The 24,108-nt window shown below is 41.3% G+C and overlaps 1 protein-coding gene across 2 annotated transcripts in view; it reads right to left on the bottom strand.

Annotated features, from left to right (window-relative positions):
* Nucleotides 1–24,108, bottom strand: part of sptlc2a (serine palmitoyltransferase, long chain base subunit 2a) — a 116,244-nt gene that overhangs the window by 67,511 nt on the left and 24,625 nt on the right. Inside the window, exons 2-4 of one of the 2 annotated variants that reach the window (XM_072568158.1) lie at nucleotides 20,144–20,338; nucleotides 7,649–7,803; nucleotides 2,029–2,177 (exon numbers count right to left, since the gene is read on the bottom strand). In XM_072568158.1, coding sequence (XP_072424259.1) covers nucleotides 2,029–2,177; nucleotides 7,649–7,803; nucleotides 20,144–20,338 — 499 coding nt within the window. The remainder of the gene's footprint in view (nucleotides 1–2,028; nucleotides 2,178–7,648; nucleotides 7,804–20,143; nucleotides 20,339–24,108) is intronic. The other variant, XM_072568159.1, reaches the window with a different exon arrangement.

Genomic DNA, 24,108 nt, shown 5'->3' with positions numbered 1-24,108 from the left:
TCAACTTTACTAAAGCATTCCACAGCGTCATAAGTCAGAGGAAAAGCAGTTTCAGCTGCTGTCCTAAATTTCTTACATTTAATCTAACCTTCTTGTTATATACATTCACTTGAAACAACTACATCTATTAGAAGATGCTTAAATCACTTGCAGCAAATGCTAATGATTGCCTACACGACAACTGTCAGTGTACATCTAAAGTAATTCATCGGTCAAACATTTTTATGTTTGAAAACAGAAAAGACAAAAATGCCATGACTGCACATTATTTAATAGCGAAAAAACTATGTCCCATTCCATACTAGACTATTTTTAAAGCAGATACTGATTTAATTTACATTTCTTAATCCAGACCAATAAGGACTGCTGCAAGTTTTGGCTGAAATACTGAAATTAGCTGCTCAGTTAATGGTTTTCCCCATTATTCCTTTCTTTCCCATTCTTCTTTTAGACTCCCCTGATCAAACGTTCCATTCTTAAACAGCTGTTCCTGAAATTGTTATTGTTGACTTGAGGAGAAAGTGAGGACTGCAAAGTGCTGGAGATCAGAATCAAAAAGTATGGCGCTGGAAAAGCACAGCCAGTCAGGTAGTATCTAAGGAGCAGGACAGTAGATGGTTTGAGCATAAGCTCTTAAACAGGAATGTGTGCTTGTGCCTGTGTGCACGGTGGGGGGTGGGGCCAAGGAGGCTGAGAGATAAATGGGGGGTGGGGTGGGGGGGGGGGGGGGGGGGGGGGAGAGAAAGAGAGAAAGAAGAAAGCTGGGAAGGTGAAACATAGAACAATACAGTGCACAGTGCAGAACAGGCCCTTCGGCCCTTGGTGTTGCACCGACCTGTGAAATATTCTCAGCTCGTCTCCCCATACTATCCCATCATCATCCATGTACTTACCCAAAGATGGTTTAAATCTCCCTAGGTAGCTAGAAATGCAATAAGTAGATGGGGATGGGGGGGTAGGTGCGCAGAGTGGAGGGTGGAGTGGATAGGTGGAAAGGAAGATGGACAGGTAGGATAGTTCAAGAGGGCAGTGCCAAGTTGGAGGATTGGATCTGGGATAAGGTGAGGGAGGGGAAATGAGGAAACTGGTGAAAATCGACATTAATTCCATATTGTTGGAGGGTCCCAAGATGGAAAATTAGGTGTTCTTCCTCCAGTCATTCGGTGGCTAGGACTTGGCAGCAGAGACAGTCCAGAACTTGTATGTCTGTTGGAGTTGGTGCGGGGGGCGGTTGACATGATCAGCCATAGGCCAGTATGGTTGTTTAGCACGTGCATTCCAGAGATGTTCTGAAATGTTCCGCAAGTTGGCACCCTGTCTCCCCTCTATACAGAAGACCACATTGAGAGCAACGGACACAGTAGATGAAGTGTTTGTATGTGCAGGAAAATCTCTGTTGGATGTGGAAGGATCCTTTGGGACCTTGGGTAGAGGAAACAGGAGGCGTGCATGCAGATTTTACACCTCTCGCGGCAGCAAGGGAAGGTTGGTGAGGGGCTTGGACCTAATGAGGGAGTCGCAGAGGGAATGGTCTCTGCAGAATGTTGAAAGGGGTGAGGAGGGAAATGTATCTCTGGTGGTGGGGTCTGACTGTTGGCAACGGAAATGGCAGAGGATGATTTATTGTACACTCCGTTCAGGGGGAATGCATCTCCTAAATTTATCTCCCTTTCATCATATTCACAATCAGCAAGCGCCAATAGAGGAACAACCACCATTACAGCAACATGCTTGATGTGTCAAGAATCCACATACATTTGCTCCAATGCTGCAAAACACTTGCAGTAAGCTTGCAAGTCACTGGCTGTATAATATCTCCTGCCTCTCGCACATTTCTTGAAAAGGGTAGTGTTTCCTCAAATACCTTAAAACATTTTATTGTCTTGAAGATGCATGCACCTAGGAGACAAATGGAAGGTAGTGGTGGTGGGTGGGGGGTTTGAGAGTCAGTACCAGGTTCATGAAACTGTGATATTATTCCCTCCAGACTCAGTGACAAATTAAAACCTTTTATAGATTGTAACTTACCAATTTCTTGCCGTGTGCTACAAACCCCAACTCCATACTGGATAGTTGCTTTAGTTGCTGCATTTGCACAGAAACCCTGGCTTTCTGCAAAGCCCAGGTAGTTGTAAGAACCCATATTGAGGACATCTTTGATGACGGTGCCAGTAAACCTAAATCAAAATAAGTCCATTTATCACATTTAGCAACCAATGCGCTAGTGAAACAAAACTAATTACAATAAAGAGTTAAACAATCATATTCAACATGGTTTGCATCAGGGTTTCTGCATCTCTTAAAATATTCTAAAATCTCAGTTTTAATGTTCAATGTAAAATGCAGTGTGCTTGATGACCTTTCATCACTGGGTCTAAAATTAAAATCCAGCTTAAACTGAGCACTTTCTGCTGATTGCAATAATGATTGAGAAAGGAGTTTGAACAGTCACCATCCAGTTCCAAGTAAAGAGTCTCAACACCAGGTTATAGCCCAACAGGTTTATTTGGATGCACTAGCTTTCGGAGTGCTGCTCTGTGCTACCACCATTCCCCTCAGAGTGTTACACTTGACTGCAAGACCAGCTCCTGACTAATCATTTCTCCTTGCACAATCTTGTTGAATTCTTCTCCTACCTCAGCTCATCTGCTACTGAAACTCACTTATGTCTGATATCTCAAAACTTTAATATTCCAAAGCATCTCTGGCTCACCCTCTGAGCTTCAGATTTGCACACATTTCAACTTTTGCAAAATTCCTTTCACCTGTGGTCACTGAAACACTTTGGTTCCTGGTAAAGGAAAGGTCAATCTTTAAATTCTCATCCTCGTTTTGAAATTCCTCCCAAGTTGCCCTCTAACCATCTCCATAAACCTGCTCCAGCCCCATTACCCCACTCCCTCCTCCATATCTGCACTTGTCCAATGCTGGTATCTCCAGCACCAATTTTAAAGAAAAATCAATTAGAAATAACATGTAAACAGGAGCTTAACTTTTCTTTAAATTATTAAATTTTGCCAGAAATACAAAATACACAATTTTGCTTCTGCATGCACAGAAAAAACAAAGATTGACAGCCAACTCATTGCTGTTCTTAGGGTAAATGTAAGGCAAAGGTCCAAAATCCTACAGGTTACAGAATTTCAGGATTATGTGCTAATAAAGATCATTGCAGCTGGGAAATATTTTTGCAGAATTGACAAGCTGAAAAGCTATTCCTCGCAATTTTAGCTCACTTCCCCCACCTTTTAGTTGCTAGATTTCATAGTTCTAGCCCATGTGACTATTTCCTTTTTAAAAAAGCCTGTATTATTGCAGTGCAAAACAAACTACAAGGGACTGAAATCCAAGTTTTCAAACCAAAATAAAACCCAAGAATTAACAATCCAAACTGAAATTAACATATACAGGTACACGATCAATAAATATAAAAATATTATATAAATAATATATAAATAATAAACACCAAAATGCTGGGGAAACTAAAGTCTGGTAACAGAGGTAGAGAGAAAAACAGTTCAGGTTTCAATCTGATGTGACACCTACAGAACATTACAATAACTCCTGCCCTGCAAAGCATCTTGATCGACTATTTTTATTGGAAATAATCTTTGCTCCCTACGGGCAGTTGTTAAGCAAGCAAAAGGTTGGCATTTCAAGGAACTGCTCCTAGAGGTAATAGTATTGACCAACAGTGGTACCATATAGTTCACTAATCACAGTTACTTTGCAGTAAGACCAAATCAAGAGGTGGCTTGAAAACTATTGCATTAATTTTGACGGTATTAGGCAAGAACTTTCGAAAGCTGATTAGGGGCAAATGTTCGCAGGTAAAGGGGCGGCTGGAAAATGGGAACCCTTCAGAAATGAGATAACGAGAATCCAGAGAAAGTATATTCCTGTTAGGGTGAAAGGAAAGGCTGGTAGGTGTAGGGAATGCTGGATGACTAAAGAAATTGAGGGTTGGGTTAAGGAAAAGAAGGAAACATGTCAGGTATAGACAAGATAGATCGAGTGAATCCTTAGAGTATAAAGGAAGTAGGAGTATACTTAAGAGTGAAATCAGGAGGGCAAAAAGGGGACATGAAATAGCTTTGGCAAATAGAATTAAGGAGAATCGAAAGGTTTTTTACAAATACATTAAGGACAAAAGGGTAACGAGGGAGAGAATAGGGCCCCTCAAAAGACCAACAAAGCGCTCTTTGGGGAGCCGCAGAAAATGGGGGAAGGCACTAAATGAATATTTTGTATCAGTATTTACAATGGAAAAGGATATGGAAGATATAGAATGTGGGGAAATAGATGGTGAAAATTGTCCATTTACAGAGGAGGAAGTGCTGGGTGTCTTGAAAAGCATAAAGGAGGATAAATGCCCAGGACCTGATCAGATGTAGCCTAGAACTCTGTGGGAAGCGAGGGAAGTGATTGCTGGGCCACTTGCGGAGATATTTGTATCATCAATAGTCACAGGTGAGGTGCCGGAGGAGTGGAGGTTGGGTAACGTGGTGCCACCATTTAAGAAAAATGGTGGTAAGGACAAGCCAGGGAACTATAGACCAGTGAGCCTGACGGTGGTGGGCAAGTTGTTGGAGGGAATCCTGACGGACAGGGTGTACACATATTTGGAAAGGCAAGGACTGATTAGGGAAAGTCAACATGGCTTTGTACGTGGGAAATCATGTCTCTCAATCTTGATTGAGTTTTTTGACGTAGTAACAAAGAGGATTGATGAGGGCAAAGCAGAAGGCGTGACCTATACGGACTTCAGTAAGGCATTCGACAAGGTTCCCCCCCATGGGAGACTGGTTAGCAAGGTTAGATCTCATGGAATGCAAGGAGAACTAGCCATTTGGATACAGAACTGGCTCAAAGGTAGAAGACAGAGGGTGGTGGTGGAGGGTTGTTTTTCACATTAGAGGCCTGTCACCAGTGGAATACCACAAGGATCGGTGCTGGGTCCTCTACTTTGCATCATTTACATAAATGATTTGGATGCGAGTATAAGAGGTACAGTTAGTAAGTTCACAGATGACACCAAAATTGGAGTTGTAGTGGACAGCAAAGGTTACCACAGAGTACAACAGGATCTTGACCAGATGGACCAACGGGCTGAGAAGTGGCAGATGGAGTTTAATTCAGATAAATGCGAGGTGCTGCATTTTGGGAAAGCATATCTTAGCAGGACTTATACACTGAACGATAAGGTCCTGGGGAATGTTGCTGAACAGAGACACCTTGGAGTGCAGGTTCATAGCTCCCTTGATAGTGGAGTCGCAGGTAGATAGGATAGTGAAGGCAGCATTTGGTATGCTTTTTTTTAAAATTGGTCAGAGTATTGAGTACAGGGGTTGGGAGGTCATGTTGCAGCTGTACTGGACATTGGTTAGGCCACTTTTCGAATATTGCATGCAATTCTGGTGTCCTTCCTATCGGAAAGATGTTGTGAAACTTGAAAGGGTCGAGAAAAGATTTAAAAAGGACGTTGCCAGAGTTGAAGGATTTGAGCTATAGGGAGGGGGTGAACGGACTGGGACTGTTTTCCCTGGAGCGTCGGAGGCTGAAGGGTGACCATATAGAGGTTTACGAAACTATGAGGGGCATGAATAGGATAAATCGACAAAGTATTTTCCCTGGGGTGGGAGAGTCCAGAACTAGAGGGCATAGTTTTAGGGGGAGAGGGGAAAGATATAAGAGACACTTAATGGGCAACCTTTAGGTGAACTGCCAGAGGAAGTGGTGGAGGCTGGTACAAATGCAACATTTAAGAGGCATTTGGATGGTTATATGAATAGGAAGAGTTTGGAGGGATATGGGCCAGGTGCTGGCAGGTGGGACTAGATTGGGTTGGGATATCTGGTCGGCATGGACGGGTTGGACCGAAGTGTCTGTTTCCATGCGGCACATCACTATGTCTTTGATTCTAATTCCAATCACTTATAGACAACTCCCATTCATGATTGCCTGATAGCTTGAGCCATACAAGTATAAGCAAAAAACCTTCATGTCTAAACATCAGCCTCTAATTTGCAAAATTAGAATCTCAGTCACATTGTTCAAGGGAAGGTCTGGGAACTGCGCAGTTTTCTAACTACTCTAACCAAGTTATTGAGCATGTTAGACAGCTCTTCGTCCATCTGAATGAAAACTTAAGTTACAAGAAAAGAGTGAATTCACTAATGCAAAGCTTAGACATTATTGCAATACCAGTGTACTTAATCAATTGTGATATAATTAAGGTATAAATAACTTGCTCTTTCATTCACTTCCTTTCCCAGTGTCTAATAATGTCTCCCATAATCCACGCTCAGCTTTTACTGCCCTATCCTATTCAGACGTTCAGCCTACTTCCACCTTCATAGCGAGTACCCAGCTCCATCTCAACACAATGCGCCTGAAATCCACGTTCACGTTAATTATCTCCAAATCCTTTTATAATAAAAAAAATCATTCACAAGATGAGGGTATCATTGGCTAGGCCAGCATTTAATACCCATCCCTAAATGCCCATAGGGCAATTAAGAGTCAACCACATTGCTGGGATTGGCATCACATGTAGGCCAGACCAGGTAAGGATGGCAGTTTCCTTCCCTCAAGGACATTAGTGAACCAGATGGATTTTTCCAACAATTGTCAATGGATCCATGGTCATAGTCAGACTCTTAATTCACTGAAAAAGAAATCTGGAATTCAAGTTCAACCATCTGCCATGGCAGGATTTGAACTCAGATCCCCAGAACAATATCTGTGTCTCTTGATTAACAGTACCATGAGGCCACTGCATCCCCCAAAATCTTGACTACGAATATCAGTTTGAAACAATTCGATGTTTCTTTACTGGTCAGAGTGAGTAAATACAGGAGTTGGGAGGTCATGTTGCGGCTATACAAGGACATTGGTTAGGCCACTTTTGGAATATTGCATGCAATTTTGGTCTCCTTCCTAGTAGAAGGATGTCGTGAAACTTGAAAGGATTCAGAAATGATTTCTATGACTATGTTTGCAGATTCAGGCCAGTGTACACAATCCAAGATGACACCTCAAAATAGTACTAAGTACTGTATTTTTGGTGGTAATTTTTCTTACTGCTATGCTCCCCGCCCCGCAGTAGTCTCTTTTGCCCTGAAGCAGCCCCCAGTACTACAGCCAACCCATCACATTTCCAACTACCTTGTCTCCCAGCACATCACCCCCTCCCCCCCCACCTCACCATTTACTTCTCAGGCCCCTTGGGCCACCCCCTCATTCCTGAAGAGCTTATGCTCGAAATGCTGACTCCTGCTCCTCAGATGCTGCCTGACCAGCTGTGCTTTTCCAGCACCAGATTCTGATCTCCAGCATCTACAGTCTTCACTTTCTCCTAAGGTACCAATGCTCGGTTCCTGAACAAGAGGTTAAACGTCACTGATTTTCATAGATAACTGCACAGCCAAGGTAAGCAAAGCATCCGAAAAGTCCTTCTGCCAACTCACGAGCTGACTGTTGTTAGTTGTTCAAATCTCATTGTGTTTAAGTGCCTCAGTTCAAGCACAATTTTTGTGGTGATAAGGGTATATGAATCTATCACAAATATCAACTAGCAAACAGCAAGTTGGGTCATTAACCCGGAACAGGAGTATTTGGTACATTAGTTTTAGATGGAGTGACTTACTTGAATGTCCAGTTGTAGTCATGAGAAACCCTCTCCATTACATCGAACTTTGCCCCAGGGACACTGCAGATGGGCCGGTTCCAGCTATCTCGAATCCTCATGTACAGGTTTCTGGTGTAGAAATTTTCAAAGTCTTGGTACAATGGTACAAAATCCTACAAAAGGATAATTTAGAATTATTCCAAGTTGACATGTTTTATTTTATTGTATATCTGAAAGTCTAGAAATGAAAATTCTAATCATGCCAGAATTCAGTGCTTCCAATTTAGAATACAGAAAAAAGGTAATTAACAACATGCATCTACATAATGAACAAAACAAATGGTGCCTCCAGTTTGGTTAGGACCAATTTTGGAGCTTAAGCATCTGCTGGAAAAGGACATCGAAATGCTTAGGCAACATATATAAGTTTGAGACTCAGCAACAAATGACCTGGATACTGAAGTCACCAACTTTCATTGCAAACTTAAGTGTTCTTTGAATGCAATGCTATTCTGTTGCAGATAATGAGCAACAATATTGTCTATGCCCCTGAGCAATGATACTGCAGCATTTTCTTCCAAGACATAAATCACTTTGAAATGCAATTATGTAGACAATGCTATCCTTAATTACAAAAAAATTTTAAAAAGGTAGAATTCAGCAAAAAAGTTATGTAATCACAACTATTCCAACAATTTATATCTCCATAAAATCCTTAATGCAACGAAAAATTCCAAAATAGGAGGGGAACAGTATAAACAAAGTGGGCCACACAAGTAATGCCAAGGAATGTCTTAAAGAAGAAAAGCAATACCTTAAAGGAGGAAAGCAAAGTAGAAGCAGTACTCCAGGCCAGAGGGGCAAGGCATCAGAAGCCACAGGCAGCAACGACGAGACTAAAATCAGGGATGGTCAAGAAACCAAATTAGATCAGCATGAGAATCTTGGAGGGATGTGCGGCCAGAGATTAGACATAGGGAGGAGCAAGACCACTGAAGGATGAGGCTTTTAAAATTGAAACATTGCTTGACCAAGAATGGACAGGAATGAAAACTTTGTGTGCCTTAAACATTTTGGATGACTTCAAATTTACAGAAAATAGAACGTGGGACACCAGTCAGGAATGCATTGGAATAGTCCAAAACTAGAGCCAACAAATGAGAATATTAAAAATAGAGCTGAGAAAGGGGTCAAATCAGGCAGTCTTTATGATGGCATAAATCAGATCACAAATGTGTGAATGGACTAGTTAAGCTGATTATCTCCAAACAGGGAGAGGGAGTCAGTATTTAGTGAATAAAATTTGCAGCAGGGACCAAAATTGATGATTTAAATCTTTATCGGACAAAAGTTCTGCCTAACAGGATATCTAACAAGTAATTTGACAGTTTAACCAAAAGGTGGTGAAGTAGATATGAAAATTAATACTCTGCTTTTGGATTATATCAGAGATAAGACCCAAAGTTGGATCTACAGAGGTCACTAGGGATAATGATGCAGAAACAGAAGAGATGCCATTGCAAGTGATTCCAGGATAACAGTGGCTCAGTGGTTAGCACTGCTGCCTCACCATGCCAGGGGGCTAGGTTCGATTCCAGGCTTGGGCACCTGTCTGTGTGGAGTTTGCACATTCCCCCCGTCTGCCTGGGTTTCCTTTAGGTACTCCATTTTCCTCCCACATTCCAAAGATGTGCAGGTCAGGTAAATTGGCTATGCTAAATTTTCCATAGGTGCATTAGTCAGAGGGAGGGTGGGTTACTCTTCGGAGGGTCGGTGTGGACTTGTTGGGCCAAAGGGCCTGTTTCAACACTGTAGGGAATCTAATCTAATCTGAAACAAGATAGCTAAGAGCGGAACTAAACAAGAGCAGTTTTGTCCATGAAACAACAGAGGAGGCGCATTGGAGGGGGTGGCATGGTCAATTGTAACAGGACTAGATAATTTGAGGCGGCGGCATTTTTTTTGTTAAGGATTGTTCTAGAGACTTTCCACAACAGATCAGTTTTTTTTGCCTCCAATTCAAATAAATGCAAATAGTTCATTAACCTGCAACATTCCAAAAATGAAGGATGAATAGATTTGCTGCAACTGTTAAAATGTCAACGTGTGTATTCTTCCCTAATGAAGTTATCAATGCCATTTAGTTCAGTGACCATTTCTGAGAACTCATTTAATTGAAATGGTTTGAACATTTTAGACAGAACTAACTTCTGGCTGAATGCTAAGGAATGTTTGCACTGCAGGTGGTCTCTCTGCACCAGTTACTCATAACACGTTTCTGGAGTTTGAAAGTGCAGCTCAGAGAGATGGAATTTGTAATGTGTGTCAGTGCCTGACACCCATCCGATCATTTTCATCTGAAATCTCCAGCTAAATGTAAATAAGTTTCAACAATGGCTATACACTCATTACAGACAACTTTTATTTTATGTCTGTGTGGCTAACTTTTAAACTGGCAACTATAAATTATTCTGCAAGATCATTCCTACCTTGGAGTAAGATTAGCATAATCTGATGCCATCAAGTATAACATAAGAATACAAAATAGAAGTAGACCATATGCCCAGATTCTGATGCGCCATTCAACAAGAGCTGGCTGAACTGTTTGTTTTCCCATCTGTTCCCACTAACCCAACAAGATTTTTCTAACCAACAAAAACATCTTCAAAATAAAATTCCACAACCCTGTCTGCACCACAAAGTCAGGGAGTTCCAAAGTGTGTCAACAAAAACAATCTTACCAAAAAGATCAAATTATGGAACAGTGCTCCCTAGTTCTAGACTGATCCACAGAGGAAACATCCAGATTACATCACAGTGAAGGCAATTCAGCATCTTACACATTTCAAGTCATCTTTTACTCTTTTACACTCTGATGGAAACAAGTCCAAACTATCCTCATGAGACAACCTATTCAACCCAGGTATCAACCTAGCCAATCTTCTCACTACTGCCTTTAATGCATTTACTTCCTTCCTTAAAAACAGGAAACCAAACAGCACACAGCATTTAAACTGTGGGCTCACTAACGTCCCATATAACTGAAACATAACATCCCTACTTCCCTCGCAAAGGATTGCATCCATTAACCTTCTGGATTACATGTGAATATTAGGCTTTCTGACTCATACGCCAGAACATCAGGCGTTCTGCAGTCTGAATTCTACAGGATTTTTTGTTTGATACTTTATTCTTCCTGCTAAAGTCAATGACTTCACATCTTCCCACATTATATTGTCAGATTTCTGCTACTCAACCTATATCTGTTTGCATCCTCATTTTCTTCTCACCTTACTCAAGAACGTATTGATGCAAATGATACACAGAAGATTCTGACTGCAGTCTCGGATATGAAGATAGAGCAGGCATGAAAAGAATAGTAAGCACAATAGAAAGGAATTAGTCTAAACAAAAATCTATACAGTGAAATTACAACTTATATTGCAGGGGGCCTGCCCATAAAAGTTCATTAAGTGGGGCTTAAGGTGGTTGAGGAAATTTGATTTGTTTACAAATATGCTCAATACAAACAAAATGAAAATAGTGAAAACAGTAAACCAAGCAGTGCCTTTAAATTTTCAACTTTTTTCACACCTTACAATGACCTAACATTGTATAGCAGAAGGTTACAAGTTAATTCCTGAAATTCCAGTAACCTTTTTCTGCTTAAGTGCCATCTTTGGATGAGTGCACTATCTGGACAAATCACTCAACAAGTTTCTCACACTGTGCTGCACTGCAAAACCCTGAGCAGGGGTAGAGATATTCATTCAACTCCATAGGGAGAACCTCCTTTCCTTTTCTTGTTACATTTTGCTCATTTCTTTGTTCTCCTTCAAAAGAAAAAAATGCGAGTTGGCTTTCTGGCAGTTTGTCAGCCTCATTCTGTGTCTTGACATTCACAATGCAATATGGCTTCTTGCACTAAGAGACAGCTTTCAGTGCCATTGACAGACCATAGTGACACATCCCTTGCTATAATGGTTAAATCCTAGGGAGTGTTGCTGACAGACGCACCTTGGAATGCAGGTTTATACCTCCTTGCAAGTAGAGTCACAGGTTGATAGGATAGTGAAGACAGCATTTGGTATGCTTTCCTTTATTGGTCAGAGCATTGAGTACAGGAGTTGGGAAGTCATTTGCCGCTGTACAGGACATGGGTTAGGCCACTGATGGAATACTGCATGCAATTCTGGTCTCCTTCCTATTGGAAGGATGTTGTGTAACTTGAAAGGGTTCAGAAAAGATTCAAGGATGTTGCCAGGGTCAGAAGTTTGAGCTACAGGCAGAGACTGAATAGGCTAGGGCTGTTTTCCCTGGAGCGTCAGAGACTGAGGGGTGACCTACTAGACGTTTATAAAATCATGAAGGGCATGGATAGGGTAAATAGACAAAGTACTGGATTAGTGGTGCTGGAAGAGCACAGCAGTTCAGGCAGCATCCAACGAGCAGCGAAATCGACGTTTTGGGCAAAAGCCCTTTATCAGGAAGCCCAACGGGATTTCGCTGCTCGTTGGATGCTGCCTGAACTGCTGTGCTCTTCCAGCACCACTAATCCAGTATTTGGTTTTCAGCATCTGCAGTCATTGTCTATTTAGGTAAAAACAAAGTCCTTGCCCTGGGGTGGGGTAATCCAGAATTAGAGGGTGAGAGGGGAAAGATATAAAAGACAACTATAAAAGGGGCAATGTTTTCACGCTGAGGGTGGTGCATGTGGGGAATGGGCTGCCAGAGGAAGTGGTGGAGGCTGGTACAATTGCAACATTTAAAACAGCATCTGGATTGGTATATGAATAGGAAGGATTTAGAGGGATATGGGCTTGTGCTGGGAGGTGGGACTACATTGGATTAGGATATCTGGTTGGCTTGGACAAGTTGGACTGAAGTTTCTGTTTCCGTGCTGTACATCTCTATAACAACATAGTCATAACAAAGAACAATACAGCACAGGAACAGGCCCTTCGGCCCTCCAAGCATGTGCCTAAAGTTTGACCTTCCATACTAAACCAGTTTTCACTTTCAAGATCCATATCCCTCCATTCCTTTCCTATTCATGTTTTCATCCAGGTGCTTGCTTCCACTACTTCCTCTGGCAACTCATTCCAGGTAGACTTCATCTTGCTAATCAGTCTCCCATGGGGAACCTTGTCAAACGCCTGACTGAAGTCCATATAGACCACGTCTACTGCTCTGCCCTCAATCTTCTTTGCTCCTTCTCCAAAAAACTCAATCAAGTTTGTGAGACATGATTCCCCACGCACAAAGCCATGTTGACTATCCCTCATCAGTCCTTGCCTTTCCAAATACATGTACATCCTGTCCCTCAGGATTCCCTCCAACAACTTGCCCACCACCGAGGTCAGGCTCACCGGTCTATAGTTCCCTGGCTTGTCTTTACTGCCCTCTTTAAACAGTGTACCACGTTTGCCGCCCACCAGTCTTCCAGCACCTCACCTGTGACTATCGATAATACAAATATCTCAGCAAGAGGCCAGCAATCACTCCCCTCGCTTCCCACAGAGTTCTAGGCTACATCTGATCAGGTCCTGGGGATTTATCCACCTTTAACCGTTTCAAGACATCCAGCACTTCCTCCTCTGTAATCTGGACATTTTGCAAGATGTCACCATCTATTTCCCTACAGTCTATATCTTCCATATCCTTTTCCACAGTAAATACTGATGCAAAATATTCATTTAGTATCTCCCCCATTTTCTGTGGCTCCACACAAAGGCCGCCTTGCTGATCTTTGAGGGGCCCTATTCTCTCTAGAGTTTCCCTGTTGCCCTTAACATCTTTGTAAAAACACTTTGGATTCTCCTTAATTCTATTTGCCAAAGCTATCTCATGTCCCCGTTTTGCCCTCCTGATTTCCCTCTTAAGTATACTCCTACTTTCTTTGTACTCTAAGGATTCACTCGATCTACCCTGTCTATACCTGACATATGCTTCCTTCTTTTTCTTAACCAAACCCTCAATTTCTTTAGTCATCCAGCATTCCCTATACCTACCAGCCTTCCCTTTCACCCTGACAGGAATATACTTTCTCTGGATTTGTGTTCTCATTTCTGAAGGCTTCCCATTTTCCAGCCGTCCCTTTACCTGTGAACATCTGCCTCCAATCAGCTTTCGAAAGTTCTTGCCTAATACTGTCAAAATTGGCCTTTAGCCAATTTAGTGCTCCAACTTTTAGATCAGGTCTCTCCTTTTCCATCACGATTTCAAAATGAATAGAATTATGGTCGCTGGCCCCAAAGTGCTCCCCCACTGACACCTCAGTCACCTGCCCTGCCTTATTTCCCAAGAGTAGGTCAAGTTTTGCACCTTCTCTAGTAGGTACATCCACATACTGAATCAGAACATGGTCTTGTACACACTTAAGAAATTCCTCTCCATCTAAACCTTTAACACTATGGCAATCCCAATCGATGTTTGGAAAGTTAAAATCCCCTACCACAACCACCCTATTATTCTTACAGATAGCTGAGATCTCCTTACAAGTTTGTTTCTCAATTTCCCACTGACTGTTAGGGGTTCTATAATACAATCCCAATAAGGTGATCATCCCTTTCCAATTTCTCAGTTCCACCCAAATAACTTTCCTGGATGTATTTCCAGGAATATCCTCCCTCAGCACAGCTGTGATGCTATCCCTTATCAAAAATACCACTCCTCCTCCTCCTCTCTTGCCTCCCTTTCTATCCTTCCTGTAGCATTTGTATCCTGGAACATTAAGCTGCCAGTCCTGCCCATCCCTGAGCCATGTTTCCATAATTGCTATAATATCCCAGTCCCATGTTCCTAACCATACCCTGAGTTCATCTGCCTTCCCTGTTGGGCCCCTTGCATTGAAATAAATGCAGTTTAATTTATTAGTCCTACCTTGTCCCTGCCTGCCCTAACTGTTTTGACTCACTTCTGTTCTCAGCTGTGCCCGTCTCAGATCGATCTCTTTCCTCACTATCTCTCTGGGTCCCACCCACCCACCTTACTAGCTTAAATCCTCCCAAACAGTTCTAGCAAATTTCCCTGCCAGTATATTAGTCCCCTTCCAATTTCAGTGCAATCCATCCTTCTTGTACAGATCACTTCTACCCCAAAAGAGATTCTAATGGTCTAAAATTGTGAATCCTTCTCCCATACACCAGCTCCTCAGCCATGCATTCATCTGCTCTATCCTTCTATTCCTGCCCTCACTAGCTCGTAGTACTGGGAGTAATCCAGATATTACTTCCCTTGAGGACCTCCTTTTTAAATTTCTGCCTAACTCTGTAATCTCCCTTTAGAGTCTCAAACTTTTCCTTTCCAATGTCATTGGTTCCAATGTGGACAATGACCTCCTGCTGGCCCCTCTCCCCCGTGAGAGCATTCTGCACCCTCTCGGAGACATCCTTGATCCTGGCACCAGGAAACAACACACCATTCTGCTTTTTTTCTGCTGGCCACAGAAACATCTGTCTGTACCTCTGACTACAGAATCCCCTAACACAACTGATCTCTTGGAAGCTGGCATATCTTTCGTTGCATTAGAGCAAGTCTCAATACCAGAAACTTGGCTTTTTGTGCTATGTTCCCCTGAGAATCCATCACCCCCTACATTTTCCAAAACAGCATACCTGTTTGAAATGGGTATAGCCACAAAAGACTCCTGCACTAGCTGCCTACCTCTCTTACCCTTCCTGGAGTTAACCCATCTATGTGACTGTATCGGAGACTATCCCCCCCTTCCTATAACTGCCATCCATCACATACTGTTGCTGTTGCAAATTCCTCATCGCTTCTATCTGTCTCTCCAACCGATCCACTCGATCTGATAAGATTTGCATCCAACAGCATTTATGGCAGTGTTAATCCGCAGTAACCCTTAAACTCTCTTTAAACTCCCACATCTGACAAGAAGTACATATCACTGCAAAGGCCATTTTTGCTTCTTCTTAATCTACAGACCCAGAAAATAACACCGTCTTATTCCTCTACAAACACTGCCCCAGGTTAAATTAACAGTTATGGTTTATATTTTAAATTTAATCAAGAGAATGATCTCCAAAAACACAATCAATAAAGAATCCACTATACTCACTACTGCAGCCTCTCTCTTGGACGGACTTAAAACAACAATTAACTTATCTGATTCTGTGCTGTAAACTTCACCCAACAGTTCCTCCAAGATTAGTTGTGAATTTCACTTTGTTAATTTTCCCAGATGCACTCTGATGTCCAGTGATACACGAAATCAAACAGCAAAGGCAGAAACTGCGCAGGTTTTCCCTCTCTCCTGCACAGTCCTCACCATGTGCTTCCTTTGTCTGCTCTTCTCCCTTTTAAAACTGCTGTCGTCTTGACTTTTTTTTAAAACCAAAGTTCCGAAACAATGCAACAGCATATAAAACAGTAATTGCTGCTCCTGGAATTCGAGGAAATCACCTCCAACACTTAAAATACCTCAAAAAAAAAAGAGCAGCTCTTACAGCCAAATATTTTTCCCGTCCTCCATCTTGGATTACCCAGAATCTCTTCTGTATCATCTCCAAACCAACCACATCATACTGGTAGTGTGGTGACCAGAACTATACAGAATATCCCATGTCTGTTTCCATGCTGTATCGGTATGATGCCACTGAAGGTGGCAGCACAGGTAGTTAAGGTAGTAAAAAGAAAAAGGACCCATCGCATGTTTACCTTCATTGGAAGGGGCCTTGATAACTTACCTACCTCCTTACACTCAAGGCTTTTTTTAAAAAACTATCTTAACTATCTGTACTGCCACCTTCAGTGGTATCAGAGATACAGCATGGAAACACACCTTTCAGTCCAACTGATCCATGACAACCAGATGATATTCTCAACTAATCCAGCCCCATTTACCAGCATTTAGTCCATATCACTCAAATCCTTCCTATTCATGCACCCATCCAGATTCCTTTTAAATACTGTAATTGTATCAGCCTCCACCAGCTCCTCTGGCAGCTCATTCCACACATGCTCCACCCATTGTTTGAAAAAGTTGCCGTTTCAATCACTTAAATCTTTCCTCTCTCTCAAACTCACGGCCTCTAGTTTTGGACTCCCGTACTCTGGGGGTGTCATCTTTAAATATTAAGAGTGATCTAGGGAAACATTTGGGTTTCAGTAGTAAAACAGTGTCTCTTGGCACATACATGCTCATCATGCAGGGGAAGAACATACTGCAGCCACTGCTACAGATCTGTCTGCGATTTTGCATTTAGCATAGCTTACCTTTAGTCCAATTAGTTGATGTGCAGCGCATACTTCTACTCCTACCCCGGCCCAACAGAACCCAACTCGTTTTAATATTGATTCTAATGGGAGATAATGTTTTCTAAAGTTGCAGTTTTCAAAACATAACTCCAATTTTGATACCAGGAAAATAAACTTGCTTTCACCTTAAAAAGAAAAAAAACTTATGACTGTTTGGTCATTGCAGGTTAGTCATTTCAACTCTAGAAATATATTACCCAAGAGAAGGAAACTCCAGGCTTTGGTTTAACCGAACTAAATTCAACTGAAGCAATTCAAAGTAAAAATCAGAATGCCAGATTTGGGAAATTTATACACAAACATTTCAAAGTAGTTGTTTGGAAGGTCATATCCTGTAATTAGTATTTATTACAATTTAGGAGGAAATCCCAAATCTGAGCATTTGCAAACATCTTTCTTTAAAAGATAGCAGTAAATCTTGTACAAATGAATTTAAAATCAATCCAACATTTTTAGTTTTTAATTCACGCATAGGACGTGTACATTGCTGACAAGACTATATTTATTGTTCATTAAAGCCAAACTGTCTTTATTTGTCTGCAATAGTCTTGAGAGGATCTGCAAACATGTCAATGATTGTTGACCCTTAAACAATTCTTCCAAGGACATAGCAGTATATCACACTCATTCAAGTACAAAAAGATTAAGTCACATATTTATAGAATCAGTCATACAGCACACAAACAGACCGTTCAGTCCAACCCTTCCATGCCAACCAAGTTTCCCAAAGCAAACTAGTCGCACTTGCCTGTGTTGGGCCCATATCCCTCTAAACCTTTCATGTACCTGTTCAAGTGACTTTTAAATGTCGTAACTGTACCTACATCTACCACTTCCTCAGGCAGTTCAGTCCACAGTCAGATGCACAGCATGGTCCGACCCATCCATGCTAACCAGATATCCCAACCCAATCTAGTCCCACCTGCCAGCACCCAGCCCATATCCCTCCAAACCACATGCATGAAATTTGCCCCTGTCTTTTTAAAATCTTTCTCCTCACACCTTAAAAAGATATGCCAACTCTCCCCTACCCTAGGGAAAAAGCTTTGCTATCCACTTTATCTATGCCCCAAGAATTTATAAACCTCTACGGTCACCTTTCAACCTCCTATGCTCCAGTGAAAAAAGTCCCAACTTATCTAGTCTTTCCTTGTAAGCCAAACCCTCAAATCCCAGCAACATCCTGGAACTGTGGCTAGTTTCTTGTCATCATATTGCTGACCAAGAATCCTGGTCATTCCTGACGAAGGACTTTTACCCGAAAGACCGATTTACCTGCTCCTCTGATGCTGCCAGACCTGCTGTGCTTTGCCAACACCACTCTAAACTTGATCAAAAATCTTGCCGGTTCTTACCATTTGTCATTAGTGCATTAGAAAGATTTACAAGAGGATAGTCCACATGTTTGGCCTTATTATGAACCATCTTTTTTGACTATCAAGTCCTAAAGTGGAATTAAATCTAGAATTTGTTTCAGAGGCAGGGAGACAATTCAGTGCATTACATCGTGGGTGGCACGGTGGCACAGTGGTTAGCACTGCTGCCTCACAGCGCCTGAGACCCGGGTTCAATTCCCGCCTCAGGCGACTGACTGTGTGGAGTTTGCACGTTCTCCCCGTGTCTGCGTGGGTTTCCTCCGGGTGCTCCGGTTTCCTCCCACAGTCCAAAGATGTGCAGGCCAGGTGAATTGGCCACGCTAAATTGCCCATAGTGTTAGGTAAGGGGTAAATGTAGATGTAGGGGTATGGGTGGGTTACGCTTCGGCGGGGCGGTGTGGACTTGTTGGGCCGAAGGGCCTGTTTCCACACTGTAAGTAATCTAATCTAATCTAATCTAATCTTTTGAAGGATTGGCGAAATGGACAACGTACAGAGTAGAAATTAACAGTACATTTTTCCAAGTAAGGTGGACCAGTGCAAGGATCACTGTCGTGGCCTCAGCTACTTTCAATCTAGATCAGGACCTGTCCAAAGAGACAGAGTATTTTATCAAGTGATACATTACAAGTCTAGGTAGGAATGCAACACACAATTAGAAAGGCAAATGGCATATTGGTCTTTAATGTGAATGTTTGGAGTACAACAGTAACCAATTTTGTACAACTGCATGAAATCACACCTGGAGCTCTGAGCCATGATGTTTGCCATATCGAAGAAGGAAGTACTTGCCTTGAAGATGGTACGGAGATTGTTCATTCAAGTGGTTTTCAGGATGAAAGGTTGATTAAATTGGATCTATCCTCTCTGGGATTTAGAAGAATGACAGCGGTGATCTCAATGAAACATTTGAAATTCTACGGGTAGCTTTGTAGAGAAAATACTAGGTTGTTATTTTCTAGAGACTTCAGAACATGGAGACAATGTCTTAGGATAAGGGGCTCACCATTTAGGCGAGTGATAAGGAAAACCTCCTTCGTGCAGCTGTTTGTTAATCTTGGAAAGTGCTTATCCAGAATGTTATAGCTGAGTGTAATTTAGGATGGGAGTTGATTATAAGCTGGTTTGTAATGCTTGGAGGAGCATGCTTGAGATACCAAAAACTTGCAAACGTTGAATAGTCTCCTCTTAAGGCAGCAGTGCCATCAACATTGCTTCCCATGCCATTGAGGACACTGGAGCAATAAAACAATGCAACAAACCCTAGTCAGGACCACAGTCAAGATTAGAGTGGCGCTGCAAAAAGCACAGATCAGGCAGCATCAGAGGAGCAGGAAAATCGATGTTTTGGGCAGGAGCCCTTCATCCTCATTCCTGATGGAGTCCTGCCCAAAATGTTGGTTTTCCTGCTCCTTGGATGCTGCCTAACCTGTTGTGCTTTTCCAACACCACTTGTAATCTTGACTCTAATCTCCAGCATCTGGAGTCCTCACTTTTGCCTAGGCCAGGACCATACATAGATCAGCTTGTGAAATAAGAGATTCCATCACCCAAGCATCTATGTTGGTACAGTAACACCACTATGTAAAAGGTATGGCACATAAAAACGCGTTGTATGACAAAGTATTTCCTTGTTTATTTTAATTTTTCATCTAAATACTGTTATACTTTAAGTATAAGAGGAACCATCGTAACATTAAAAAGTTGTTAAATTCATCCAATTAGTCTGACTTACTCACTGAAGGTAGTGGCCTAGTCTGGAGTATGTAACTCAGCAACACAAGAGATATTTTTTAACTCATCTACTACCATTATTTTAACACAAAGGAAGAGAAACATTTGCAAATACTGCCCTCACCTTTTGCTCTTCACGTTCAGTAGCATGATGACATTTTTCAATCTTCCACTCCCGAAGAAAATCCCTGAGATATCCAAAAAGTGTAAGGATTCCATAACCCATATACGTCAACACAGCAACAAGCATAGGTGTTTCCTCAAAAGATTGATTAAATGGCTTCTTGTACAGTCCGCCATTTTGTGCAACATGAAGAATCTGGGACAAAAAGAAAAGTCAGCATAAATATGCTACAATTTGGTGACATGGAACTTAATGTCAAAGGTTGACAGAATACTAAGACTTCCACTCAATATGAAGTCAGGTGTTGGGGGTTGTGCCTGATCACACAAGTTATTCCAACTGCACTGGACTTCTTGCAATTTTGTTAAGATTAGCAAGTAATCTAGAAAGTGAGTAGAATTCAACCATAAGATTCAAATGCAAATTTGCTAATGCATCATTGAAGTTCAATAAAAATTGAATTGACTTGTTTTGGCAAACTGTACAGTTTTGTACACATTACCAAATGCCAATATATGTTGACGTTGAGTGGTTTGTGGGGTTGAAGGGGGTTTGGTGGTACGAATATGACAGGTATTAACTGACATGACTCACTGGGGAGCACACAAGATCAAACCCATTTTTACCAGAGACTACAAGTTAAAGATTTTTCTTAAATTATACAAAAGTCCACAATGTGATCTTTCATATCCAGCTTGGCAAAAAGCACAGACCAAGTTTCTGTATTTAAGAATTTCTGTTTATTACAGGCAACCAGTTATAAACCATGGGCATAACATGAACTAAAACTCTCATCAACCCTTTATAACTGCATCTTACACACGAGGTACAGACAGCGAGGTTACTTGAATGGGAGAAAATCTGGAAAGAGTTCAGTAATCTTTATTCTAGAGTTCTGATGAGTTGGATCTTGCTGATCTTAAAGTTTCTTTTTGATTTCCCTTTTCCAAATGCTTCCACTGATTTGTAAAAGAAATCAGGTGACTGGGTCACTTGTAAAATGCTTGTGATTTATCAATTAAAAAGTCAACAACTATTGAAGGAAAGATTACCTGATTATTCTGGTTTGAGATAAATTTTGACTGCAGAGAACAGAGCAACTTCTCTGTACCCCGATCCCAGGCATGACTGTACAGTTACCTGACAGGCAAAAGGTTTTTATCATCAAGAAATGGTGATCCACAGACCAATCAATTATTGCTACTCAGCTGCATCTCTGTACAGAACAACTTGGCTCCAATTCATCTTCAACCACTTCAATTACTGATTGTTGAGACAGCTGTACAAATATTTTCAGGTTATTAGCTGTTCAAAACACATCCTTTGAAATACTGGTTTTTAAATTTAGGATTTTAAAAAGTGTGGACTAAAAATTAAATATAAAAGAGCCATAGGTTTTACATAATACAAGAGTGACTCTTCAGCATCCAACACTTTCAGTAAGCCTTGAAGTCAGGCCATCAAACCACAGTGAGCAAAGGCCAACTTCAACCAAATTTAGAATGATGTAAGTTTATAAGTATCAGTAGTCTTCACTGAATTCAAATACTCATGATTACCAGCAATCAAAATTAAGTTCACAGTAACCGAAAAATGTATCCATTGCATCTGCAATTATCTTAATGAATACCATAGGGAAGGGATTTACAATTTTTAAAATTATACTGCTGGATGTAAGTTCACGCAGATGAAATATTGTCAACTAGCCATTTTCTGACAGGGACTCAATTACAGGATAATAAATGAGTTATTTATTGCAAATGACAATTAAACCGTGTGGAGGTGGGGGGAGCAGGCTCAGAGGGAGGGAGGGGGAGAAAGAAGGAAAAATATGAATCAGTCATTCAAATTGGCAACTTTGTAGAATTTGACTAAATCTTTTTACATGACGTCTCTGGTGACAGGTTTATTATCACATAACAGTTCTAGGGCTTTTCTACACACGAATTATGACTATTAAATTTCAACAACACTGCTTTGTTGTTTACTGCTTTGGAATAAGGCTTTATCTTTCTTTGATAACCTCTGAACTACATGTACACAGGAAGAGAAAAAAAAACTGAACAAGCTGGATGACAAGGAAGAAGTTTCATAAAAAGTTCACTGATACTTGAAACGGTTAGGTAGTTTGGGTACATAAAGTGTACTGTGAATGGAAAATCATATTCTGGATTACAAAGACAAGTTTATGCAATAATATGAGCTAGATGCCACACCCTGCTTCATTACTTGCGAAAAAATTCTTCATCTTATTGCCTGGCATTTAACCCTTTGTCTGCAATGCATTAAACATAGGTATTAGCTGCAATTTTATCATAGAATAGAACCCCTACAGTATGGAAACAGACCCTTCGGCCCAACAAGTCCACACCAACCCTCCAAAGAGTATCCCACCTAGACCCGTTCCCCGAGCCTATTATTCTACATTTACCCCTGACTCACGCACCTAGCCTACTCATCGCTAAACACTGTGGGCAATTTAGCATGGTCAAGTCACCTAACCCTTACATCCTTGGATTGTGGGAGGAAACCAGAGCACCCAGAGGAATCCCATGCAGACACAAACTTCACACAGACAGTTGCCGGAGGTGGGAATTGAACCCAGGTCACTGGCGCTAAGGCAGCAGTGCTAACCAATGAGCACCGCGCTGCCCCAATTTTGTGGAGGACATGAAGTGAAGCAATATATTGGCACGCAGTGTCACCACAGATGTGCAGTTTCTTGTTAATCATTCTTGTGTACACAATGTTACATCATTGTTATGGAAAATGCGCACGAACATGAAATACAATACTAACATGACACCTGTAAGTCTTACAACTATGCCAATGTGAAAAATTGAATCAGCTCAAAACTTAGTCAAATATCAAATTGGAGAAAAAAAAATCAGTGGTGGTGTAAAACTTGCAACCATCAATAAAATTTCAGTCCAATGACAGGTCACTGGATTAACATGTTGAAAACTAAATTAAAGTATAGGAAATTGTATGTATGTCCATTACTATGATTGTTCATTTTGCCCATCACAACTTCAGAGTTTAATGTAATAATCCATACTAGCATTAACAGCAAACTCAACTGCAATTCTAGCTGATAATGTGATGGTCTGTTAGTGGGGTGTTACTTTGCCAAGCATCTAGCAGGGGAAAAGAATCCCAAAGCAAATCTGACAGTAATTGGACAGCAACATTCTTTAAAACCGTATGCTTCCAAGTTAAAAACTGAAAGCCCACAAACTTAGCGCTGACCCCTATCAAGCATTTTACCTCTCTAACAAACATTTCTATTAACTACATACAATGTACAAAAATCTGGTTGCATTACAGTCTATGGTACCAAGTACCATTTTGTAAAGATTACAGTTCATGAGATGTCAGCATAATAATGGAGGATAATTGACATCAGATCAGTCGACTTCGACTTTCATGGAGATGCATCCTGTTCCAACTCATGAGATGGGTACCTGCCCCTGTGCGCAAAGTGGCTAGGTAGCAGCAGCACAACAAAAGATGTTGATGAAAAGTTGTATTGACCAAAGCTTTAAGACCACCAATATTTATGAAACAAATGGTGAATGCATGCACAAATGTTTAACACAAATTTGGCTAAGTACATGGATAGGAAAAGCTTGGAGGGATATGGGCCAAATGTAGAGAAGTAGGACTAGCTTAGTTTGGGAACATGGACTAGTTGGACCAAAGGTCTGTTTCCATGCTGTACCACTATGACCAACTACATTCGCAGAATAAGCTGATTTTGTTGCACATTTTCAAATTACTTAAAGTATGCTATTGAACTAAAATGCTTGGAAGGCATCTTATCTAAGATCGATCTAGGGGCATGGATAGAGGACTGGCTGACTGGCAGAAGGCAGAGTTTGGGGATAAAAAGGGATCTTTTGCCACTCTGGCAGCCAGTGACTAGTGGAGTGCAACAGGGGTTACTGTCAGGACAACTATTTACT

The sequence above is a fragment of the Chiloscyllium punctatum genome, chromosome 4 (assembly GCF_047496795.1).
Source record: "Chiloscyllium punctatum isolate Juve2018m chromosome 4, sChiPun1.3, whole genome shotgun sequence".
Lineage (NCBI taxonomy): Eukaryota > Metazoa > Chordata > Chondrichthyes > Orectolobiformes > Hemiscylliidae > Chiloscyllium > Chiloscyllium punctatum.
Note: the sequence above shows the minus strand (reverse complement) of the source record. Positions and strands in the feature narration are given on the sequence as shown.